A 27,808-nucleotide genomic window follows, 5' to 3' on the forward strand; every position below is an offset into this window, starting at 1 on the left:
GAAATGCTACAAGCATCTGTGCAGGCATTGGTGACACCCATCACTAGTGAAAGGCGGGGAACAACGTTTAACGAAGAATGACAGTAAAGTCTTAATTTCCAAGGTCGCTGTTCTCAGGGTCTCTACATAAGCATATTTAACGTGCCAGTGTTGTTGTTACAAACTCTGAATATCTACCTGGACTATGAGCATGCTCAGCTGAGGTCGATAATATATATCCTACCGGAGTGCACTCCGCTTCTGCTTATCAATATGCTAAATTTCTACTGTCCATGCTGAATGAAAACAGTTTAGATAGTAACTGATATTAGGCTCCATCAGAAGCAGAACAAGGTCGCAAGGTCATCGTGATATACGATCGAGTCACAATTCTGGCGGCACGCACGGGTCAGGTTGTCTCGTGTTAACACTAGGCTTACGTGCCGAACATATAGATGCGCACGAACACGTGTTTTGAATGTAAGTATGCATGTATTTGGATTTTGTCAGCTGAGCAGATACACACACAATGTGTAGATAGCCCAGACTATGGAGTTTACTCCCTTCCTGACCTCAAAGCTGCCCACTCGTCCAGTAAATAGTTAGAATATGGTAACTCGATCAACAAGTGACCTTGACGGCGTGGTAAGAAAAACCTAGGTCAGGGCTACCCTGGTCTGTTGCAGTGCACAGTGTTTTGTTTGTGGTCAGTCGCCAGTCTGTTATTGTTGTTAATTTACTTGTCCAGATAATCATTACAAGGGTCACCAGAAACCACCCAAACAAATTCTGGAAATATATTGTCCCATATCTCAATAAGCCTTATTCAGTACAAACTAAATCTCTAGCCCATATGGTTGCCGTGCAAGTAGGTCTAAAGGTCATCCTAGGTCATCAGAAAAATTTAAGAAAAATGTGATAACATTCATTAAATTCGTCGATTACACGTCAATCAATTGTCTTTGGGAAGAAGGCCGGGTGTATGACCACCTGAAATGCCTTTAGCAATCTTAAAAGTATCAAGAATAATGGCATTACGAGCAAAATATTTCAGCACAGATTGACAGTTGTTGACAAGAAGATAAGATTTGAATGTTATTGTAGATTTTTGGCAAGTGCCAATGTGGCAATATTAGCAATATCTTGCAAGTGCCTTGACTATTATGCAGATATTAGCAAATTTCAGGTGAATACATTGGTTTGTTGTGGATAAGATGGTTTTTCAACATTATATACTTCATAGTTATAATAATCATCGGTTTTTCACAAATCGCAATTAATTATGACCACCAAATCGCATGACTGATTGAAGCAACTTTAGTAATATCTTACAGTAATTTCAACATATTAAAACGGGTAACCTATATTGATATGTTCCGACAATCCAATATGGTAGCTGAAGTTAATGTTAATGCTGGTGATTTTATCAGCAAACAATGAAAAGCACACCTGGAGCTTGCATGTCTATAGCAAATTTCAACTTGAAGCCATTTTAAGATTTCCAGAAAATTCAAGATGGCAGCCAGGTCACATGACCAGTCGAAATTTGAAGCATCAGGTGCACAAGTTCTCATAGCCCGTGAGCCCTTTGCCAAGAGTCAGGAGCTAGCTTATACATACAGAACTTTTCAAACTCGGGTCGCCAACAAAACGTTGCAAGATGAAGAAGAAGTCCAGTAAAACCAATATAAAAAAGTCCCACACCCAGTTGGCTGTGACCTCTAATTATTTGGTTTCTCTCACTGAGAATTTGATGGTGAAAGGACTCCTTACATGAATGCAATAACTCTAATGGCATTCACATCCAATCATGAGGGGGACAAAGTTCGTTGTCTAGCCTTCATAATGTACTTTTGGAGATTCAAGTGTTCCAGTTACAATATTTATAATCATCTTATACTTAAAACCTAAATGCTGTATATACGCAATATGAAAGTGAATAATAGGAAACCATGATTTGCTCTGTATTTGCTACAAGTTAAACACAACTATATCACTTATCGAGTACGAAATTTCTCTAGACAAAAGACACGTGATAGACAAGTTGATAATGGAATAAAACTAACAATGATAAATGACAATTGAGAACAGTACTGTTACACCTTTCTGACAGGTACTGTAATCACTCTTCTTAACTGTTACCAAAATATTTTTCAAATACAAAAAAAAATTAGTGATCAACTTCATGGGAACACAAGTGATGTAATTCTCTAGACTATGTCCTTTTAACAGCCAATCACAGGGAGTCAAGACTCATAGTTATTAATTTTCAATAAAAAATATAAAAAAAATTATCATTAATATTCTAATTTTAATAAAATATGCCAAAATATTATTATTATCATCATCATCATCATCATCATAATCACCATCATCATCATCATGAAGCAAAAATTCAAACAAAGGTTTGCGAACATTAATATAAACTTCTCTTCCCCTATATACACACTCTTCCATATATACACTCCCTTCCCTAGCAAGGGACAATTATCAGTACGTTTTTTGACAATGTGACAAAGGGCCAAAACAAGATACACAATGTTAATTATATTGGGTCTGAAATTGAATGATTTCAATTATGAAAGCACAGTAAATCTCTCCATTTTGTGTATTCTCAGATTGCAACATCAACGTTAACCATGATTATAAGACATTCTGAAGATGTTCCGGACACAACTATTCTTCCCAACCCACAATTACAAGGCAGAGAGATGATTGCAGATTCTGACAATATGGGCCATACCGCATATGAAGTTTTCATTGAAGCTGGTGAAACAGCTGATCTGAACTCTTCAGAAGAGAAGAAGCTAAATCATATTTATTATTGCATCTCGGGCACAGGTGCCTTAAAAGATCCCGATGGACAATCATTGAAATTTGAACCACACACAATGATGGCTCTCTCCTCTGGTATGTCAGCTCAGCTATCGGCAGAGTCACGTATTCGGATGTACGTCATATATTGCAGTGATGTTCAGCCGTCTGTGGACCGCGTCGTCTTTAGGTCATTGGCTGAAATCATTGGCTCTGAAAGAAACATGCACTGGGGTCAAGGTTACAGTCGCCGTTTTCTGCTGAAGTCTGACGGGTTTCCCATAAGCCTCACCAATACCTCTGTTGACAGTGGATGTAGAGCAAAGCTAGGCTACCAAAATCATTTGGAGTCGGCTCATTACATCACAGGAAAGGTACATTATGAGTGGGAAGATGGTGCCAAGATGGTTGAGAGTAGAGTGGGACCAAACAGTGGTACTACCTATAACATGGACCAACATGATAAGCATATAGTTCTTGCCAAGGAAGAGAGCTCCTGTCTGTGTATCTTCTTTCCTGCTCTGACAGGATTGGAAAAACATGATCTTAGTAGTGGATATTCCAGTTACAATATCTGACATTGGCTGACAGTCTATCTATTCTCTCAACAATCCTGAAAACTTGATGTCTTATGGTTGAATTTTTCCAAACTTATTAAGTTAATGCTCTTGTCTCTCGTTCGTTGCTTTAAAAAAGATTTTGTCTGGTCAGTGCTTATCATATTGTACTGCTAAATCACTGATATTCCATTCACAGCAGTTCCAAATAACTCTTTAGGAACACACCCTAGAAACCTGCACCTGAAATTTCATAGCAGAGCATCAAAGAAAAGGTATACCAGGATAATTTTGCCAGAAATGAACAGAATTCTGAAAGTAACTGTATGGCTGACATGAAAACAAAATGCATCAGATTCTAAATTTCTCAAAAGTGTTATAGCTGAATGTTGCAATATTACAAATTGCTCAGAAAAACAAGTATATAATACATGTAAGATACGATGAGTACTGTAACTAATTAGTCTTAATTTTCTAACCTGTTATTTCCATCAAATTTTACATGTAAAACGTCAGTAGCCAATTTTCAGTTAATTTATACTTAAGGTAGAATGCGCCTCGGGAACAGATATTCGGACTCTCAAACTTTTACAATTCTTTTCAAATCTACAGCTTTTGGGGGTTCATTTTAAAGCTTTTAAAAATGCCACTTAAAGGCAAAGTGATGTCGAGGCTATGAGACATGATTTCTTGAAAATTTCTGAAACTGTAATGAAAACACAGCTAATAAAGTACAAAACATCATCATACTTTGCATTAGTCTCATCTATACCATCCCCTGGGCTCTACAAATTAAAACTGCAGCTTTTGCTACTATCTCTTTTCAACTGTTTTGAAAACATGCAAAATTTCAGCAGAAATGTTTCAATCTTTGCAACAAACAATCACCCCCATATACAAGAATTTGACCAAAATATCACACAAAGATGCAGCTATGATAACAGTGGATGCATTTTGTATTTGAAGTGCAAAAGATGATAGCATCCCTACATGTTCACTGCTATACCACTTGAAAGTGATGCATTTCAAAGTCAAAGTCAGTGAAGTTCAGAAGTTTGAAGTTCAAACATGGGAAATGTGATACTTTGGATCATACTCCTTTTTATACAGGAATACTGCATACAAGTTATGGGAAAAAGGAAAGTTTTAATTATCATACAAAATGTTTTTTTTGAAATGTCTTTTTCAAAATTAAGCGATTGGCCAGAGAAAAATATGTGTAAAAACGAATTCTAAAAATTTTATCCAAAAAAGCATGTGTAGAAACTACTGGGACTATACCGGTACTTCTTTGAAAGATTGATTGATGTATGCAAGTATTTTATGACTGTGTTGATTTATAAGTAATAAAGCACTGGTCATTATGGTTAGTTTTGGTCTTGAAAACATGAGATACTGTCTTGAGATCAATGCTGAACCTATACAGGTGATATATGATTTGTCATCATACATGTATGTAATCTTATCATTGTTTCCTCTGTTTGTCTGTGTTTGTATGTAAAATTTCAGGTACTTTTCATTGATCACTCTATCACCACTATTCAAGAAGGATTGGCATAATTCATGGTATGATAATTGACTCCTAATGATACAAAATCAATTGAAAGAACGTCGACATAGAACAACTTTGTTCCCAATATGAAGCTGTCTCTGTACCAGTGTTACACTGTCCAACCCATCACAATAATTCAATGTAAAACTTAATCATACCAACAAGTCTTAAACAATCGGTTAAACCAGCCCTGCTTAAACCCCCCACCCAAGGTTTTTTTAGCAAGTGTGGGCATACAGGATGGAAGTCGAACAACATCAGCAACTGCTCGTTTGGTGAAAAAGGGTGAAAAGATAGAAATAGTGCCCCTTAAGAAACGTTACTGTAACTGTCACATTTCCGTTTGTCTTCATAAAAGAATGATATCAAGTTAGGATAAGATAAGCAACGAGGGAATCGATTATTTCCGTCACGGGATATCATAGTAAGGTCATCTAACAAGAGTTTTTAGAAGGATTCGGTAAAGTCGGTCTTGACAATAGGGCAGGCATCTTGCTCCAACATTTTAAAAGTAATCGAATACCCATAACCTCTCTAGGGTGGTCATTAGCTTTCAGCGATCAATATCCATGCTTGTTTAAGGATACTTTGCACATTCATGATACCTTATGTATTCGAAAATGTTAAACCTCTGTGCCAGGATGAAGCCAATCCAATTGGGATGTGCCCCAATTCTTTCTCGGGGTTAGATACAGTAACTACATTTACTATGTTGCAGTAATGGTTTAAGTCTTCAGTGTAATTTCCTAAGACAGGGTCTGATGGTTTAAAAGTTTCGTCAAGTTTTCTCAGTCTCGCGGATATTTGTAGAAGATTATTTATTAAATCGCATATATGAATTCAATGCCCTTAAAATTATTATCGGTCATTGCATGGTAAGAGTTAATAGTTGCTTACCAGTGTGAAAATATGAAGCAGCTTTTCGTGGCTTCTATACGAATCACCGTGACCTGTCATTTATACCAACATCACCCATTGTTCAGCGTATTCAGCCCAAGTATCCCTGCAGTTATTTCTGACCATTTATCAGCCTTTCTACTACTTTGATTTCTTGAAAGGAACAATAATTAACAGAAGCTACATAAATTTTTCGCCTGATCGATATCTCTTAAAACGACAAAGGGTTGATGTTTAGTTCTCGGAGGATGTCACTGAAGTTTACAACAGATTTATTTTCTTTATTGAGTGTTGCAATAGGCACGCTCCATTACAGCAGTTCCATGATAACTCAGATCCCTTCTAAAATCCGTTTTCAAAGCTTAACCTTGGATAACTAAATCAATGATGCGATCAATCAACAAGAAAACATTCCGTATGCTGAGGTTCGGGTTATGAAACAAACAATATGTCATGTTACAAGCACTTGTGACATGTATTAGGCCTAATAGGGCCCAACAGATTTATTGGCAAAGGAAACCATTACACGGATCTCTTTGCGGAAAATCATATTAATTCAAAAACGTTTATTTTGAAATATTCAATCATCGACTTGCGTAAACCGTAAGAGAAGCCAGATACATACTTACCGTACCATATTATTGTTGTATGGAACTCTGTGCACTTACAACAACGCTCGAGATATTATATAAATATGCTAAGTAAGCAAAGTGTAAGTTGTAGCCCAAGCTTTAAACCAGCAAAATTAAAATTTATCAAGCGTCGTAAGTGAATTTCCTTTAACCACCATCACACCAGTCTCACTTCTTACATTTACATTACATCAATGATATACCGAACTCAACTTATCACTTTCAATTTTCACTTTGCAGACAACTCGATTCTCTTACACATTAAATCAAATACTTATCGCATAGATTTCCCAATAGAAACTAATTTAAGTGGTGTAGTATCTTGGTGTGATGCAAACAGACAATACCTTCAATTTAAATATCAAGGACATAAACTTTGTACTTTTGTAGTAACATGGCGAAATTAGTATACATGTATATATTACTAGTTATAAGAGATAGGCTATTGTTAACAGATAGGCTACTGTTCGATCTGATCCGGCGTCTAATGATGAGCATTCGATATGACAGAAAGTGACGACTTTACATTCAATAATAAAAATCATCTCCTATCCAAGAAACGCTACGAGCATCTGTGCAGGTATTGGTGACACCCATCACTAGTGAAAGGCGGGGAAAACTTTTAACCAAGAACGACGTCCAGTAAAGTCTTAGGATTTCAAGGGCGCTGTTATGAGGGTCTCTACATAGTAAACCATCTTTGCTTGCCAAGGCCTCTTGTCTGGGCAGCTGGATGCTTAGTGGGAAGCAACAAACGGACCCGTGCGAGCTTAGTTGGAAGCCGGGGAGGGAAGTAACGGACCCGTGCGAGCAGACGATGATAGTGAACATGCCAGTACCCTGAATATTTACACCTGGGCTATGCACATGCTCAACTGAGGTCGTTAATACATGTACCCTACCCGAGTGCACCACGCTCATGCTCATTAATATGCAAAATATCTACTGTCCATGCTGAATGAAAATACTTTAGATAGTAGCAGAACAAGGTCGCAGTCATCGTGATATATGATCGAGCCACCCTGCTGGCGGTACAGGTCAAGTTGCCTCCTGTAATTTACACTTGACTGACGTGACGATTGTTGATGCGCACGAATACGTGTTTTGAATGTAAGTATGCATGTATTTGAATTTTTCAGCTGAGCAGATACATATCCAATGTGTAGATAGCCAAGACACGTGGAGTTATACAGACCTAAGGGACCGTTCAGTTTTTACGGCCGGGGGGGGGGCCGGCAAAATCCAGGGGGGGGGTCATCATAATTTTGGAATCCAAGAAGGGGGGTCATCACTTTTTCACTGGTAGGAAAGGGGGGGTCACCACATTTTCAAAAACATAATACCTACAATAAAGTCCACTTTATGCCATGGCCATGATTGACCCTCTTTACCGGCGGGCCGCCTTCGGCGGCCCAATACAATAAATATACTTTATGTATTACCCATGACCCTCTAGCGGGCAGACGCCTTTGGCGGCCCACTCCAATTAGGTTTACTTCATGCAATGGCCATGATCGACCCTCTTTACCGGCGGGCCGCCTGTGGCGGCCCACTACAATAAATTGACTTTATTGTAATACCCCATGACCATCTTAACGGCCGGACGCCTTCAGCGGCCCTGTTCAGTGAAGTTTACTTCATGCAATGGCCATGATCGACCCTCTTTTTACCAGTGGGCCACCTTTGGTTGCCCACTAGAATAAAGTTGACTTTACGTAATGGCCCCTGACCCTCTTAACCGGAGGCTGCCTTTGGCGAACCACTCCAATAAAGTTTACTTTATACAATGTCCATGGACATAAGTTGTCTACGGAAATGAAGTTAAAAATTGCCTTACAGTCGTCCTAATTAACAGACGTTTGCATGGATGTGGCTGAGAAGTTTGTGCACTGGCATCTCTGCTACACGAATAAAGTGCGCCGCGTACCGGAGTTCAAATCCAAACCGTGCGGGTAAATTTGACATATGGGTTTTGGTTATTTTTCAGGGGGGGGGGGTCATCAAATTTTTTCGTCTGACAAAGAGGGGATCATCATTTTTTCGCGAAAAATGCAGGGGGGTCATCATTTTTTGAACACCGGCGACAAAATTTTGCCGGCCCCCCCCCCCCCCCCGGCCGTAAAAACTGAACGGTCCCTAAAAGCTGCCCACTCGTCCAGTAAATAGTTAGAATATGGTAATTCGATCCACAAGTGACCGTGACGGCGTTGTATTTAAGAAAATCATAGACCCTCGAGAAAAACCGTTTTTCTCGAGGGTCTATGGAAAAGCACAGTAGAGAGAGGCACTGGCAGTGTTTTGTTTATGGTCAGTCGCCAGTCTTTTAGTAGTATTAAGGTTCCAAGACAAGAAATTGAATTGACTCTTTTAAGCTAACTATTCTCTTATAGACTAGTAGTGAATAAGTTCACAACCTCTGTAAATTATATATTTTCGGAGAGCCTAGATATAGGGGTACATTTTGGTTACCATAGTGTCACCATTGTTAACAAAACTATCACATGACAGGTAATTTGCATAACCTTTCAAAATCGGTTTTCTCCATGTTTTGTTTCAATGCTTTGAGATATGTGGTTGAAATTTGTGTGAGTGCAAGCTGTTCTAAAGATCTTTCAAACTATATCTCAGAATTTCTTTCATCCTTCTTAAACAATTTTTTACGCCGGATAAACTTCCAGAGCGGTAAATTTGACCTTGTTGGTTTCTTTACGATTGTGCTCTAAAAAAGCTAAGCACGATATGAAAAATCTGAGACACACTTTCGAAGAACGTTGTTACAGCTTGCATTCCAGTAAGTTTGAGTTAGATATTTTTGACTATTGAGAAATATATAGGGAAAACCGATTTTTGAAAGGTTATGCAAATTACCTGTAAAGTGATAATTATGTTAATAATGGTAGCACTGTTGTTACCAAAATGCTCCCCTATATCTAGGCTTTCAGAAAATAAATTATGGGGGTTCTGAGCTTATTAACCACCAGAGAACTGTTAGATTAAAAAGGTCCATTTCTTGTCTTGGACTTTTCAAGAGAATCATTACAAGGGTCGCCAGATGCCATCCAAACAAAGTCTGGAAAAGATATTGTCCAATTTTGATCAATATTCAGGACAAACTAATTCTCTAACCCATGTGGTTGCCTAGATTGTGAAAGTAGGTCAAAGTCCATCCAAGGTCATCCAAATAATTTAAGAAAAATGTGATAACATACATAACTAGTACAAACTGGTCGATTACACGTCAAACAGTATTTTGTCTGGGGGAAGAAAACCAGATGCATGACCAACTGAAAGGTCCCTGGCAATCGTACAAGCATCAGGATTAATGGTGAAATGAGCAAACTCGAATATTTCAGCACAAATTTGACAAAACCTTTTAATGAGATATGGATGTTAATATAGGTTTTTGGTAAATGGTAATGTGGCAATATTAGCAATATCTTGCAAGTACTTTGACTATATAATGCAGATAATTCAGGTGAATTCATCAGTTTGTTGTGGAAAAAATGGTTTTTGAATATATATATTTCATAGTTATAATAATCATCGGTTTTCCACAAATTGCAATTATTGCCACCAAACCACATGACTGATTGAAGCAACTTTAGCAATCTTTCAGTAATTTTAGCTTAAATGGCCCACGCCACGGGTTTTTGTAGGTATTGTATTGGAATGTTCCAACAATCCAATATGGTATCTGAAGTTAATGTAAATGCTATGAGCAAACAACGAAAGGCACTGCTTTAGCATGCATGTCATATACCAAATTTCAACTTGAAGCCATTTTAAGATTTCCAGAAGATTCAAGATCGCTGCCAGGTCCCATGACCAGTCAAAATTTGAAGGATCAGATGCACAAGTTCTCATAGGCCTTGAGCCCTTTGCTGAGTGTCAGGAGCTAGCTTATACATAAACAGCGGTTTCCAGACCCAGGTCGCCAACAAACTGTTGGAAGAAGAAGAAGAAGAAGAAGAAGAAGAAGAAGAAGAAGAAGTCCAGTAAAACCAATATGGTCCGACACACAGTGGGCTTAGCCCCTAATTATTTGGTTTCTCTCACTGCTAATTTGAAAGTGAAAGGACTCCATGCATCCATGAATGCAATAACTCTTAATGCGAGACTGGAGCGAAAAAAATGACGCTTTCTCATAATGGTGAGGAATCTCTTGTCATTCTCACAGTTACCAGTGAGAATTCAAAAACTCTCAGCGGTGAGCAGTGAGAAATGCACTCCTTGGTGAGGTAATAGATTCTCACCGGTGAGAATGGAAATTCTTACCAAGCACTGTGAGAATGGTAATTTTTAGGGTGAGACTCAACCAGACTCACCATGCATTGGTGAGATTCAGCCAGACTTGTTAGTAGTGAGGGGTGTGCGTATGTTACAGTACATTAACATATTTGCATACATTAATAATTTTTTTAATTACATATTAATGACTGGGAGTATGGTACACTTCATTAGCATATGACGTAAGGTACATATTTACCTAAATTGACATGATCACGTGAAGAGTCCCACTGTTATTTAATTTGGTATGATTACATTTTAATGAATAGTGTGATAACTATTTATTGTACTGAATAGCCCTAAGTAATATTTCAAGGCACAATCACGCGTTTGCCTTTTTTAATCATATTTGGAGCGCGCCACGTTGGCAGCCTCCACGTAGACCTCCTGGGTTTTGTTAAATTTTTGTGCTTTTAATTCATCGGAGTTGTCTAAGTTATTGTCTACTCATTCATGAACATCTACTGATCGCAGTTTGTCCTGACTGAGTCGTGGTTTTCGTAAGGTTATGCTGTTTTGTTTGCCTGGAGTTTTCTGTTTGCTGTTTGTTTGCCAGTGTCTCCGCCACCATTACCAGTGCCACGTTTTACTGTTCGGTTCTTCGCTTTCATAGGATAATCTCAACTATGCAGTATAATCGTTTGTTACATTGCTGAAGACGCTGCCAACAACGAGAGATTGCCAATGCCTGTCTGGAAGGTAATCAAATCATGTGGGTTACATGTCAGAAAACCCATGCATAGAGGGAAGAGAGCTGTCATTCGCAAATATTTTTATTCTAATGATGTATGCAACTAAGTTGTAAACTCCTGTCACAGCACACCTGTGGAGACCAGCCGTGAATGTATAAGAAGTGTGATGAATGTTACCAACGTCAACCCTGCGTGCAGGGATAATCCATCAAATCTCATTACTGTGCGTAGAGAATCTTCAACATCATAATCGCGCCGAATGTAAAGTTTACTCTTTGGAATGCCCGCTCTGCAGAAAATAAGTTACAATCTGTTTCTGACTCCCTACTATATTACCGAACTGACGTCTTTGCGTCTAACTGAATGGTTGTCGTGTTATGTGTGCAATGTTTGTGTTTATATTTCTTTTGTGATTAAAATGACCCTGAACTTGAAATATCACTGCGCTGCTTGGTCTTGTCACTTGCTTGCGTGATAATCTAATATCTCACCAAGAAGTGCATTTCTCACTGCGCACCGGTGAATATTAGCAGTGAGAATGACAAGAGATTCTCACCAATTGCGAGAAAGCGTCATTTTCTCGCTCCAGTCTCGCAAATTTTTCCTATTGTGATTCATATCCAATTATGAGAGGGACAAAGTTCGTGGTCTAGCCTTCACGATGTACTTTTGGAGATGCAAGTGCTCTAGTTACAATCTTATCCTCTAAACCAAAATGTTGTATATGCAATATGAAAGTGAATAATGAGAAACCTTGATTTGTTCTGTATTTGCTACAAGTTCAATACACTTACCACTTATCGAGTACGAAATTGCTCTGGACAAAAGACACGTGATAGACATGTTGTAAATGGATTAAAACTACCAATGATAAATGATAATTGAGAACAGTACTGTTACACCTTTCTGACAAGTACTGTAATTACTCTTCTTACTGTTACCAAAAATATTTTCAAATACAAAAAAAAATGAGCGAGAGAACCTTCATGGCAACATAAGTGACCTAATTCTCTAGACTATAAGTCCTTTCACAGCCAAATAACAGAGAATCCAGGCTCCTTGTTATTAATTTTCGATAAAAAATATGAAAATTATTATTTATATTATATTTAATTTTCATAAAAATGGCAAAATATTATTATTACTATTACATTCATCATCATCATCATCATCATCATCATCATCATGCAGCAAAAATTCAAAGCAAGGTTTGGTAACCCTTATGTAAGCTACTCTTCCTATATACCATTCGTCCCTATATTATTTACACAGGGAATAGTGTGCATGTAGGGGAAGAGTAGTTTACGTAAGGGTTGGCGAACCTTGTTTGAACTTTTGCTGCATGATGATGATGATGACAATTTTTTCTTTATTTTTATTAAAATTAATAATAATATCAATAATAATTTTCATATTTTTAGTGAAAATTAATAACTAGGAACCTGGATATCCCTGTGGTCAAGTAAGCAGTTATATGGCCTTAACAAAAGCACAATGTGAAATATATGTTTTCAGCTAGCATACCAATACTACCGAGAATTCTTCACCATAACATACAGGTACCCTATTTTGAAGAGAATTGTATTTCAAATGAAGTGTTGGTCTTACCAATTGGCACTACAGCTATCCAAAACATGGAATCATGCATTAAAGTAGTTATGAATTTCATGGCAAAACAATCAACTACACAGTATGAATGACATCACGTCTAAGTCAATTAGGCTTGATGTTTTAGGCCTTGAAATTTTCTGAATATGCAGATTAGGGAGTAATCAAATTTTTTTCAATTTAAAAGTTAAGAAGTTAATCACAATTTCTGTGACTCCTCCCGTCCACTGTTTGTAAACACTGTCAAAGGCTGTCAAAGAGAAATTAGTTGAATTTAAATGGCGCTTGAGTAAATCAAAAAGTCTCGGTGGTAGCTGATAGCATTGTGGGATGTTTCCCTCATGGTAAATATTCTCTGTTAGGTACCCTGGCTTAGAGAATGCAACAGGGCAAGCGTTCACTTAATAGCACTTACAATTTGAATATGCGCATATACAAGTATTCTTGGTACATAATGTACATTTAAAGTTAGTAAAAGTAGATTAACAACTATTTTTGTCAATGGTGAACATCCCAGATATTCATAAGGGACATAGTTTTACCTCTTCAATTCTTTTTTCATTTTGCCCATCTTGAGTCAAATTTCCTTCTCAGAAACCAATTACCATATAAAGCTGTGAGATTTGATTTAGTTTCTACATGTAGTTATTACTCTAAAATCATAATGAATCATACAGATATCAAATTTTAAGAACAGTGAACTGTAATTTTTCGAAGTGAAATTTATCCTGAGTCTAACCAAAAATGAACAAGTTATATTTTACAGAAACTTTGTACCTGTAATCAGTACATGACAAGTTTTTAAATTCAATAATAACACGGTTGGAACTAATTTGGGATAATTGGATGGTGAAGTAATGCCGATTTAATCTACAAATGTAATCTCATCCGCTTTCTGTTTTACATTACAAACTTGTATTATGAGTAATTTGTATTATTTCAACATTCAACTACCTTGCACCTAACACTTTTGAGAAATTTAAAAAATATGAAAATCACATTATCCCAAATTAGTTCAAATCATGTTTTATAGTAATAATAATAACAATAAGTGGAAAAATTTGCTCGTAAAAAATTGTAGCAAACCAGGGATAATTGTCAATACGTTTTTCGACACTGTGACAAAGAGCAAAAACAAGATGAAAAATGTTAATTTTTTGAGTATAAAATTTAATGACTTCAATATTGAAGCAAGCTCGGTAAATCTTTCCTGTTTTTTTGTTTTATTTATTTTGTGGTATTCTCAGATTGCAACATCAACGGTAACCATGATTATAAGACATTCTGAAGATGTTCTGGCCACAACTATTCTTCCCAACCAACAATTACAAGGCAGAGAGATGACTGCAGGTTCTGACAAAATGGGCCATACCGCATATGAAGTTTTCATTGAAGCTGGTAAAACAGTTGATCTGAACTCTTCAGAAGAGAAGAAGCTAGATCATATTTATTATTGCATTTCAGGCACAGGTGCCTTAAAAGCTTCAGATGGACAATCATTGATATTTGAACCACACACAATGTTGGCTCTCTCCTCTGGTATGTCAGCACAGCTATCAGTAGAGTCACGTATTCGGATGTACACTGTATATTGCAGTGATGTTCAACCGTCTGTGGACCGCATCGTCTTTAGGTCATTGGCTGAAATCATTGGCTCTGAAAGAAACCTGCACTGGGGTCAAGGTTACAGTCGCCGTTTTCTGCTGAAATCTGATGGGTTTCCCATAAGCCTCACCAACACCTCTATTGACAGCTTATGTAGAGCAAAGCTAGGCTACCAAAATCATTTAGAGTCGGCTCATTACATCACAGGAAAGGTACATTATGAGTGGGAAGATGGTGCCAAGATGGTTGAGAGTAGAGTGGGACCGTAAAGTGGTACTACCTATAAGATGGACCAACATGATAACCATATAATTGTTCCTAAGGAAGAGAGTTCCTGTCTGTGTGTCTTCTTCCCTGCTCTGACAGGATTGGAAAAACATGATCTTAGCAGTGGGTATTCCAGCTACAATGTCTGACATTGGGTGAGAGTGTATCAAGCTTTTCTCTCAACAATCCTGCAAACTTGATGTCTTAATTATGGTTAGATTTTCCAAACTTATCAAGTTAATGCTCTTATCTCTCATTTGTTGCTTTAAAATAGATTTTGTGTGGTCAGTGCATATCATATTGTTCTGCTAAATCACTGACATTCCATTCATGGCAGTTCAAAATAAATCCTAAAGGATATATCCCAGAAACCTGCAATGGAAATAGCAGAGGATCAGAGAAAAGGTATCCCAGGATAATTTTGCCAGAAATGAACAAATTTTGAAAGCTACTGTATGGTGATATGAGAACAAAATGAATCTAAGCTACATGTAAGATACGATGAGTACTGTAACTAATTAGTCTTATTTTTTAACCTGTTATTTCCATTCATTTTTAATGTAAAATGTCAGTAGCCAAGTTTCAGTTACTTTCTACTTAAGGTGGAATGCGCCTCAGGGACAGATATTCGGACTCTCAAACTTTTACAATTCTTTTCTGATCTACAACTTGTGAGGGTTCATTTTAAAGATCTTGGTGTAATAAAACTTTTTACCGCCTTAGTTTTTCGAAATTTGAAAATTTTATTTTTCTCCACAGAGTTGACATAGGGATGGCGGTCATTTTGAATTTAAATATCGGTAAATCTTAGATTATTTGTTTCTCTAGTACCAAAAATTTGCATGGTGAACCCTGAATTTTATTTTGATTTTGAAAGAGAATGTTTTACAGATTCCTTGAGGAAATTTCAGCAAAAGTTTAAGTCTTCACTTTTGAGGCGCATACTTCCTTAATATAGCACAGAGACCGTCTTTATCTCTGTTGAGAAACACATGTACTAATATCATTATATGTACGACTATGTAACTATCCACCCAAATCCTGGCAACCCAGAGTGGAAGCAAAGGAAATATATTTCAAAAGAATATACAATGTTAGAATTTTTATATATTACAATATAGAGATTAACAATATTTTGTTTGAAGGAAATTAACATTGTTCGCTTGACTGTCACAATTGTTAATTAAATTCTTGGTATATGGTGCATTCTGATGGCTAAATTAGGCTGTGACAAAACTGAAAAATTTTTCCAATGATAGTTTACATGACTGAAGTCATAACTTGGTAGGGTAACAAATCATTTTCAAAACTAGTCATATGAGTGTTTTCAGACATCTCACACATTTGATTCTCTCAATTTCATCACATTTATTTTTAAAAATGTCACTTGAAGGCAAACTAATGTCAAGGCCATGAGACTGATGATTTCTTGAAAATTTTTCAAACTTTAATGAAAACACAAACTATCACTGCAAAAAAAACATCATACTTTGTATGTCTCATCCATGCAATCCCCTGTGCTCAACAAATCAAACTGAAGCTTTTGTTAATACAGTACCATCTCTTTTTAACTGTTTTGAAAAGATGCAAAACTTCAGTAGAAATATTCCGTTCTTTGCAATAAACAGTCACCTCCCATATACAAGGAGTTGACCAAGATGTCACACAAAGATGCAGCTTTAATAACTGTGGATGCATTTTGTATTTGAAGCGCCAAAGATGATAGCATCCCTACATGTTCACTGCTATACGGATTGGGAGTAATGTGTGTCAAAGTCAGTGAAGTTCAGAAGTTCAAACATTGGAAATCGGTACTCCTTTTTGAGCAGGAATACTGTCTACAAGTCATGTGAAAAAGGAAAGTTGTAATTACCATACAAAATGTTTTCTTTTGAAAAGTCTTGTCTTTGCAAAATTAAGCGTTATGCCAGAGAAAAAAAAAGCGTGTTTACCATAACATGCATCCAAAAATTAAAGGGTAGGTAGGTCAGAGGAGCTTTTTCTTGATTTTTATATTTATTGGTTGAGACATATAAAATATGGTAAAATTAAGAGAATTAATTGAAATTTTGTTCGAAAATGGTTTTGAAAAGTGTCCAGGGTTGACGTTTTACCCGAAAGACAAAACACACACACACAGAGAGAGTTTTATTTGGCCTGTCCACTGTGGATTTAGTAAATTATTCCAAAAACTTTTATTCAAACAAAGCATGTGTAGAAACTACCAGGACTATACCGTATGGTGTCCAGTCAATGCCAAAATTACTTCTTTGATTTTACATCTTCACATGCAACTCCATTTTCTATTCCTCTACTCTACATGCTATTCCACTACTCTGTATCCTATTCCACAACTCCGTATGCTATTCCGTACTGAGTTGTGGAATAGAAAACAGAATAGCATACAGAGTTGTGGAATAGGATACAGAGTAGTGGAATAGCATGTGGAGTAGTGGAATAGAAAATGGAGTTGCATGTCAAGTTGTAAAATCAGAGTAGTAATTTTGGCATGGATTGGACACCATATATATCGGTACTTCTTTGAAAGATTGATTGATGCATGTTAGTATGTTATGACGGTGCTGATTTATAAGTAATAAAGTACTGGTCATTATGGCTAGTTTCAGTCTTGAAAACATGAGATACTGTCTTGAGATCACATATATATATATATATATATATATATATATATATATATATATATATATATATATATATATATATATATATATATATATATATATATATATATACCTACTGGTATATATTATAGGGTTATTCACAAAATACGGCCCTGTATGGACGAGGGCTCAGTGAGTGACATATTGGACGAGCCGAAGGCGAGTCCAATACGTCACTCACTGAGCCCTCGTCCATACAGCACAGGGCCGTATTTTGTGTATAACCCTATTATTATACACCTCCCTCCATTAATCGTCCGTATAAACTAATTCTATGGTAAATTTTGAGGGATGCGCGCGATTGTAGAAATATAATTGCTACAAACCTCAAACAGGCGCGTCGCACGTCTCCCGTATTCGGGACTCCGCGTACTATACAAAATACGGAAAGTTATTGGACGGTCAAACTCCCATAGGTTACGGCAGTAGGTGTATAATATATATATATATATATATATATATATATATATATATATATATATATATATATATATATATATATATATATATATATATATATATATATGTAACCTCATCATTATTTCTTATATTTGTCTGTGTTCATATGTTGGGTTTTTGGTACCTTTCATTGGTCACTCTATCACCACGACTCAAGATAGATCAGCATAATTCATGGTATGATAATCGACTCCTGATGATACAAAATCAATGGAAAGGACATCCAAAGTGAACGACTTTGTCCCCAACATCCAAAGTGAACTATTTTGTCCCCAACATCAACAGTCTTTAATTGTACCAGTGTTACACTGTTATAACATTTGGACTGCCGCTGAAATCCATGTCCGTAATTCAGCTAACCAAGGAAAGGTTGGTGGATTATAATTTGCCAAATATTGCCATCCCTTCTGTGGTACAAGCATTTACTCCACTGATGTGTCATGCTCAAGGAGTGAGCACAGGAAACCCAAACTCAGCCACACACTGTACTTTTCCAAGATTCCATTGAGTGTGTGCGTATCCTATAGTTGTGCCTGGCTACCGGGATCTGTATGCTGAATCACTCATACTGTGTTTGTCTGATAAAAAGCTCTCTATAAAACAACCTCAGAGCAACCCTGACAGGTCTTGCCTGAGCTACCCCGAAACTTGAAAGCTTTTAACCCTTTTCCTGCCAGACAGTAATAACTGTATCACTTCCCCATCAGCCAAGTCAGTAAAAAGCGGTATTGAGCCAAAACATGACGTATTTTCACCCGCTTGGCTTGGTATGTTATAGCATCTTTTGTCCAAAAAAAATCAATTTTACAGTATTATGTTTTCAACAGCCTTCAAATGTACAGTATTATGTTACAATACATCATATGGAATACGTTGTGTTTCATTAATTTTAACCATCTTGACCTGGTGGTGAAATATGGACTTGGCAGGAATTAATGTGCAGGGAATAAATAATGGCATCTACTTGAGTATATTGTTATGGAAATTAAACTTCACACTCTAAAGAAATGGTATAAAAAATTTCACATCTCAGAGAATCGGCACATATTATTCAAAACATACCTTCAAGATCTTTCCAATCACAAAAGTTGTCATCTGAGAGCCAAAAAGATATTACCCAGAAGCAAGCATACATGAAATGAAGAAATGCATTTATTAGCTGATGTATTTGTTAGATGATGAATCAGATGTACCCAACAAATACCAGAATCACTTCTAGCATTTCAGATTTTTCAATTTAATACTTTGAAGAGAGTGTACTTATACTACGTCAACTTGTGACCCTGACACAGTACGATTGATGTGATTTCAGAGACAAAAATTACGTACAACCACTCTTTAATACATTAGTACATTCTTTGTCAACTTGTTGACATCTCAATCAAAGTTCTGAAACATGCGCTGAGTCTTCCCAGAAAGATTTCTTCAATGTAAACAGGCAAAAGGCACTGGACTATGCATCATATAGGGCCAGCAATGCTAACTCTTGATGATTTTTTCATTATTTTATTTTGAATATCGATTACAACTTCTCATTCTACTCCCCAAAGAATGTTGAAACATCCAATATTTGTCAACTTAGCGTCTCTATGTGTAAAGGGCACTATCATTGTCTATATTTGAAATCTAGTCCTGTCCAGAAGTTACTTTCCAACAATAACAATGCATTTTACATGTATAATAGGCGAGCAGCGAATCCACAAAAGGGCCTTACTTAAGGAGTTTAATGTACCCACCTTACATACGGCCACATCATACGTCATTTGAAAGCTTATTATCTCAACTTTAAGAATATTGACGATGTGGAGCTGACAATTAGGGCCATACCCCCTAATTTGCATAATTCACACGGGTATCCAATTTGCATAACTGCGATATAAAATTAGGAAATTCATTATCAACTACTCTAAATATACTTATAAACTATCGAGTGATATATCAAATGAAAGGTATTTGCATGTAGAATACAACTTTGATATCCAAAGACATATGTAAATTGATGTCACTGAAATATTTTCATATTTATATTGAAAATCATATTTTCCTCTCTTGAATAACAATATTTTAAACATTTTAACACATACAGGTAAAACATACAGCTACATCATACATCATTTGAAAGCTTATTATCTCTACTACAAGAAAATTGACAATGTTGAACTGTCAAGAAGGGCCATAGTCCCTAATTTGCATAATTTACAAGGGTATCCACTTTGCATAAATGCAATATAAAATTACAAATTCATTGTTCACTACTCTAAACATACTTTTAAACCATCGAGTGATATATCAAATGAAAGGTATTTGCATGTAGAATACGAAATAGATATTGAAAGAGATATTTCAATTGGTTTCACTGAAATATTTTCTTATTTATATTGAAAAATTATTTCCCCTTTTGAATAACAATATTATAAATATTTCATCACATACAGCCACATCATACAGCCACATCATACGTCATTTTAAAGCTTATTATCTGTATTTTAAGAAAATTGACGATGTTGAACTATCAAGTAAGGCCGTATCCCTTAATTTGCATAATTTACATAGGTAAGCAATTTGCATAAATGCAATATAAAATTAGAAAATTAATTAACCATTTTAAACATACTTCTAAACTATCGAGTGATATATCAAATGAAAAGTATTTGCATGTAAAAAACAAAATTGACATCCAAAGAGATATACAAAGTGGTTTAACTGAAATATTTTCATATTTGTAGTGAAAAAGTCATTTTCCCCTTTTGAATAACGGTATTTTAAAAATTTTAACAGCAGTATCAATGCAATCACATGCATGATGATGTGCAAAAAGTGCATAAAACGAGGAGAACAAACAGCTGAAATGAGGTCTGGAATTGATTTTTTTCTTTGTTTAATGTATGTTTCAAAACATATGAATAGCTCTTCTTGTCTGCATTATTATCCGATACCGATATATAGTTTTTATAGGTCAGAGTGTGTTTCTCCAAAAATACCCTTTGTATAGAGTATAATATACCCATTCACAGCATATGAAAACCCACCATCATTTTCTTGAAATGTTGTAACCAAGGCAACAGCACACATATATATATATATTATATATATATATATATATATATATATATATATATATATATATATATTGATTTTTAACATATATGGTTTATGATTTGAACGCCGACATTTTTTCGTAAAGATGTGTTTGGAAAATATCACCAATTACTATTAAGTCATTAAGTCCAAACATAAAGAAAGATCCCCATGAACGACACTATTGTAGTTGTTGGAAGGTAACTATGTAGCCGAAACAATGTGTGAGAGTAAGCTGTAGTCAAAGTTATGGCATGATTCGTGATCCAAGTCATTCATGGCGATACTGTGTCATTTATTTCCAGTACATCTAGTCATTCTACAAATTCATCATCCTCTTCTTAAACAGTTTCGTCATGAGTAAAAGGGTCGCCACAGTTATAGCTGCCTTGTGCATGGAAGATTAATTTGACAGCGGACACAACTAGTGACATGTAATAAGAGAAAGCAAACTCCACACATCGTTCATATTTTATAGCTGTTTGAATTTTGTGTATGTTATGTTTGGCTGTTTTGTGTAAAGTGTTGATTTGTCATGGCAAGACGTACCCCTAATCCACTTATCCTGCCCTGAACCCGCACTGGAGTGGAAAGACTATAGTGACACTGCGATCCTTTGATGCTACCTTTCGAGAATAGAGTTGTCTTCATCAGTCGCTTAAAATTCATTTTCGGTTGGTGAAACGTGTGCACTACTTGACCACGTTATTTCACTGAAGTTAAGTTTGTTCAAGTAAGGAAGCTAGAATGTCTACCGTTTCGGTCTGGTTGTGTTTGTTGATGCTCATGTGAATCGGAGATCGAGCTGTTGTAGGTTTTGTTCGGCATAGGTGTAACGCTTATATTTCAGTTTCATATGTATGTGATTAGGCTACGTTCACAAATAATGGTGGTGAGGGGCGGAGGAATTCGGGGTGGAATCGAAATTTTGAGGGATAGTAGAGGAGCACTTGAAAGTTTTGATCTGCCCATAGGGGACCTGAAAATGTTTTGGTTCCCTTTTACTTTTTGAGATTCTAAGGTTTCGAAGGCAATTCAATTAAAATCGAATAACAATTAAATGTCATCCGATTGTTCTAAAGTTAGTAATAATCAAACAAGATCTTGAATGACTTTTGCTTTCAATCTTTACTTCATTACTTTTATCTCGAAAAAATCTTGTGTTTTGTATGGTATTATTGTGGCATAATTGTTCTAATTTATCGTAATGTTTCGCCTTTAACAAATCATTAAATGTTGCCGTTTGATTGCATAAACTGGAATCTGGCATCTGTTGGTTTTGTGTGTGTGTTCTTAAGTCGAGAATGTTAATTTGTTGCATCGATGACCTTCACAGACACTGAGGTCTAAAGATGTGATTTTTTGAGAAGAGCTTTCGAAAATTCTAGAGTAGGATGCATTTTTTATGTTTGATATGAATTTATTAAGCTCTTGTTGGGCTCCGATGAAAATCATACATTGTCTCTGAATCTCAGTCAGAGCGATATTTGTTCTGTGTGTTGCTGAATTATTCTTATTTTGTATATATTTTATTCTTATTTTGCATAATGTGGGCATTATTCGTATTTACTGCACAATTTTATGAATATTAAAAATAAGTCAAGATATTCGCGATTTAAATAAAAATATTCAATAAGAATATTTTAGATACGTGTTTGGAATTCATAGTTCTATTCTACATGCCAATACCTTTCATTTGATATATCACTCGATAGTTTAAAAGCAAGTGAAGAGTACATAACAATGGATTTTTATAATTTTATATCGGACTCATGCAAATTAGGTACCCGTGTGCATTATGCAAATTAAAGACTTACGGCTCTATTTGGCAGCTGCTTATCGTCAATTTTTGTGAAGCAGAGGTAATAGGCTTTCAAGTGACGTATGATGTATGACGTATGATGTAGTTGTATGTGTTAAAATTATTAAAATATCGTTCTTCAAAAGGGAAAAATATATTTTTCGATAAATTTATGAAAAAATTTCAATAAAATCATTTAATATCTCTTTTGGTATCTATTTTGTATTCTACATGCAAATACCTTTAATTTGATATATCACTCGATAGTTTAAAGTATGCTTAGAGTAGTTACTAAATTCCTAATTTTATATCTCATTTCTGTAATTTGCGTACCCATGTGAATTATGCAAATCAGGGGCTATGGCCGTACTTGACAGCTCAACATTGTCAATTTTCTTGAACTACAGATAATAAGCTTTCAAATGACGTATGATGTGGCTGTATGATGTGACTGTATGTATTAAAATTTTTAAAATATTGTTATTCAAAAGAGAAAAATATTTTTTCAATATAAATATGAAAATATTTCAGTGAAATCCATTTAAATATCTCTTTGGATATCAAAGTTGTATACAACATGCAAATACCTTTCATTTGATATATCAATCGATAGTTTAAACGTATGTTTAGAGTAGTTAAAAGTAAATTTCTGATTTTACATCACATTTATGCAAATTGGGTACCCCGTGTAAATTATGCAAATTAGGGGCTATTGCCCTACTTGACAGCTCAACATTGTCAATTTTTATAAAGTAGACATAATAAGATTTCAAATGACGTATGACGTGGCTGTATGATGTGGCTGCATGTGTTAAAATTTTTAAAATATTGTTATTCAAAAGAGGAAAATAATTTTTCCACAATAAATATGGAAATATATCAATGAAATCGATTCAAATATCTCTTTGGATGTTCATATTTTATTCTACATACAATACCTTTCATTTAATATATCACTCGATAGTTTAAAAGTATGTTTAGAGTAGCTAACAATGAAATTTCTAATTTTATATCGCCTATATGCAAATTTGATACCCGTGTGAATTATGCAAATTAGGGGCTATGGCCCTACTTGGCAGCTCCACATCGTCAATTTTCTTGAAGTAGAGGTAATAAGCTTTCAAATGACGTATGATGTGGCCGTATGTAAGGTCGGTACATTAAGTGTGAAAAATAGGTTTGTCTGGCGCTCGCCTATAAGGGCTGAGTTGACAAGCTGAACACTGTGTATATCAAAATGTTTTGGGGAGTAGAACACGGTTATGGTAAACTGTTGACATTCAAAACAAAAATGGTGAAAAATCATCAAAAGTTAGCATTACTGACCCTTTAATATAGCAAGCGATGAATAGAGTATGTTGTACATAACCATACCGGTACATAATTGAAATGGATTATTTTTCCTCATATGGCGATGTTTGCTGTTAGAGTTGAAAATGTTTACATCACATTTGTGACATTAATTGCCCTCAATAGAGATCTAGTAAGACAGAAGCATAACGTTTGTCAAAAATAGTATTTCGAAAAAACCCTTTTAATGTTTGTATTTTACCAGGATATCTAAAATTCAGTGAATACCGCATTTCCCCTTAAATTGTTCAAAGTTCAAAAAGACTTATACACCAACACCATCACCATCACAAGTTCTATTTAACAAATTTTTATAGTACTTCATTTTCCTAATCAAAATTCTTTGCAAAAAGAAACGAAGATACACTTACAATGTTTCAACACTAATGAACATCACAAATTACAAATTAGTAAGAAGGAAAATAAAGACTCTTGAATGAAATCTAGGATTTCCAACTTAATTTTTCTATTCTAGAGTGTGGAATGTCTTAAAGAGCATGGACAAGACTTAAGAAAGCAAACTTAAAAAAGCAACAAAGAGTGATGAATTTTTTTGTTGAAATCCCAGATTCGCAAGACCTTGTGAAGCTAAACTGTTTGATAACACATTGTTAGAAAGAAAGTTCTGAGACTAAGAAAGCTCCATCTACAGTACTACAGTTGAACAGAGGATTGCAATGCCTCTGATAAGTGCTGAATTTCAAAAGTTATAAAATTCATGATTGAAATGATCCTGTTACATTCTTCATCCTTTCTTCAATACTGACGGTCAAATATTCACAGCAATTGAATTCTGAGTTTGATACTGACAAAAAATAAGTGATTCAGTTGAATTATAAATACAAATATTCCACAATGGTTTCAAAAATGAACAGACTTTCCACCAATTATTAATTGTAATCATAAAAACACCAGTACATGATGTACTTTTACACAAGGTATATCTCTCACTGTCTTTTAAGTTAGTTTTCCAGGGCTTTTTTGGTAAAACATTCTACGCAAAAAACTCACATCAGCTGAAATACAAAAACAACCTTCAAATCGTGCTTCATGGGCAAATTAACACAGCAGCAGGATATCAAACTTGTCTGCTGTTGTGCAAATATATATTTCAGAAGTGTTTCTATGGAAATCAAAAATATGATAATGTTTCACAGATTAGTGCCTAGTAAAAAATATTTTACTTTGAATATAAGAGACTTTTTGCTTTCACAAAACAAGACAAATTTCATGGATATTAAAATTACTACATTTAACTTTGGAGCCAAACATCAATTTTGAAAAACATCACTGTAACATGAGTATGTCACTGAAATATTTCTGTAAGCAAACAAAAGTGGATGCTTCTCATACAGCTACGACATTTTTGACAGTTGGTACCTAATTTGTGGATTGAAATCAGGCATATAGCTAATGGTACAAAAGTCAAAATTAGAAATCTCGTCACTCGGACCAGTCATGCACTTTTCTCATGACACTAAAATGTTGATTTCTAATTTACCAAAAACTTCCTTATTAAAGCAAGACTACAAAAGTTCAGTACAAAAATTGATTAATTTGGTATTTCTTTGAGTAAAATGTTTTTGTTGGAATAGTAGAATCTGGCTGCGTTTCTGGCCAGCAACTTCTGTGTTTCAAAATAGTAATCACAAAAAATTCAAAAAGATCTTGCTCCTTTTGACATGGTGGGATTACATGCACATAAGGCATGTTCAAACATTTTCACAAACATTTATACAGTCTTTCTCTCATGATAGAAACTATCATCAATCTTTCAAGACTGTTCACCCCTTGGCAACTTTTCTCTTGCAAAAAAAAAAAATCGCCACACCAACAAATGATATTGTTCAAGTACAGACTAAACAAGAACAAACAAGCACAGTGCTTCAGTTTTCCCGTCAATGGGAGGTCTTAACAGCTCGACGAAAGAATGTCATCTGTCATTATGATATTGACAGCCCTTGATTTATTAGCAAAGTGACATCTGATAAGGCTTGTCATGGTAACTTGTAAAAACAAACTACATATTTGCCATAATAAGAATTGTATCTGACCAGTGACATCACTTTTTCTTGAGACAGTAGATAATTACAGTCTGGAGATGGGAAGAAAACAACACAAATGTGCTTTTCCAACTTATGATCCGTGTTTGAACAATACCAGTAGTTGAAATGATGGAGTGTTTAGAGTGATAGTGTAGTGTATGCATGAAGATCCATTTCACCTCTATCACAACATACAATAATAACTTGATTCAATGTTATTGTATAGGGTAGATAATTTGTGTAACTTCTAAAGAGACAAAGTTGCCATCTATCAGCATTATGCTTTGTCTGATTGTCATTACATCAAGACATCTCGAGTATCCTTCTATTTGAAACATAACAGGTGATTGTAAAATATCTAGTTTTACATCCTGCCTATTGGTGTTACATGTGCATGCTTTGATGATAATTTTAGTTGTTTTACAAAATGTAATATTATCAGTTAAATTGACATGTTACATCAACAAGCAGGTAAAGACTAGGACTCCGCTGACCAATCACAAAACCTGTTTTTATCAGCAGAGTTCAGATAAGGTAGTCTGTGCCTCAAAATTGAAAGATTTCAACTTTTGCTCAAACTTTCTCTAAACTCTCAACCATTCTTTTTCAAAATCAAGGATGAAAATTGGGGGGTCACAGTGAGAAAATTTTGGTATTAGAGAAACAAATTACCCATGATTTGCCGATATTTAAAATTCAAAATGGCCACCATCCCTGTGTTATCTCTACAAGGGAAAATAAAATTCCTGATTTTCACAAAACCAAGCCAGTGAAAACTTTATTTACCCCATAAGCTTCAAAATGACCTCCCAAAAGTGGTAGGCCAAGGAATATTTTAAAAGTTTGAGTCCGAATATCTGTCACTGAAGCACATTCTACCTTAAATGGATTCAAAATATGGATTATTCACAAACAGATGTCATTAATGGGACACCTTTTCACTCAGTGTTTTGTCAAAATCATCTATGCCCCTCTATTATTACTGCATGTATATCTAGGCACTGGTTTTGCTTTTTGAAGGACTTCCTGTCTTACTTTCAGCACGCTGTGCTTGTGGTGTTCCATCCTGTAACATCAAACAATGAATTTACCGTAATCAATAAACTTGAATCTCATTACTTTGCCAGTGTAAGTATTGGTATCTGTGAAAGCGATATGTTCCATAGTTTTTAAGTTCACAGATACATGTATAAGTAAAAGTCACCTACATGTACTACATTAGTAAACCAGTTTTTCATTCAAACAAAAAGACAAAATGTTGCTCACTAGAGTGAAATATGATGGCACATCATTGTGCAATAACAATTCACACAGAATCAATTAGGGACGGTTTTCGAATCTTGTTTACAAATGGAACATTTTGGATAGTAACACGTGTAGTGGATACAATGAAGGTAGTTAAAAAATGCATGCGAGTGCCCATATTTGGACATAGTGCGCCTGAGTGTGATATGGCACGTAAATGCACAAATGTGAAGGCGTATAGCATGCGATGCAGGGAAGG

At 35.5% G+C, this 27,808-nt stretch overlaps 2 protein-coding genes across 5 annotated transcripts in view; one reads left to right on the forward strand and one right to left on the reverse strand.

The window, feature by feature from the left end:
* Positions 1-183: 183 nt before the first annotated feature.
* LOC139122636 (uncharacterized) lies at positions 184-15,284 on the forward strand. 4 transcript variants are annotated; one of them, XR_011549510.1, is made up of 2 exons: positions 184-459; positions 14,266-15,284. XR_011549510.1 is itself a non-coding variant. In XM_070688213.1 (2 exons), the coding sequence occupies exons 1-2, from the start codon at positions 589-591 to the stop codon at positions 3,369-3,371; spliced, it is 810 nt and encodes a 269-aa protein (XP_070544314.1). In that variant the 5' UTR covers positions 545-588; the 3' UTR covers positions 3,372-4,097. The 4 variants fall into 4 exon arrangements, 1 of the variants encoding a protein (XP_070544314.1); XR_011549508.1 differs by lacking the exon at positions 14,266-15,284 and adding an exon at positions 2,598-4,097; XM_070688213.1 differs by lacking the exons at positions 184-459; positions 14,266-15,284 and adding exons at positions 545-624; positions 2,598-4,097.
* A 9,148-nt stretch (positions 15,285-24,432) lies between these two features.
* LOC139122638 (erlin-2-B-like) overlaps positions 24,433-27,808 on the reverse strand; it is a 49,183-nt gene continuing 45,807 nt past the window's right edge. The window contains exon 13 of the mRNA XM_070688214.1: positions 24,433-27,370. Coding sequence (XP_070544315.1) covers positions 27,299-27,370 — 72 coding nt within the window. The 3' untranslated portion in view covers positions 24,433-27,298. The remainder of the gene's footprint in view (positions 27,371-27,808) is intronic.

This window comes from Ptychodera flava, chromosome 22 (genome assembly GCF_041260155.1).
Source record: "Ptychodera flava strain L36383 chromosome 22, AS_Pfla_20210202, whole genome shotgun sequence".
NCBI classification, from domain to species: Eukaryota; Metazoa; Hemichordata; class Enteropneusta; family Ptychoderidae; genus Ptychodera; species Ptychodera flava.

What these genes read in the sequence shown, in the direction of transcription:
- LOC139122636 (XM_070688213.1), top strand. Translation starts at nt 589, where the DNA reads ATGGTAACTCGATCAACAAGTGACCTTGACGGCGTG. An exon ending in CAAGTGACCTTGACGGCGTG is followed by an intron (nt 625 to 2,597) that starts GTAAGAAAAACC and finishes GTGTATTCTCAG; the next exon opens with ATTGCAACATCAACGTTAAC.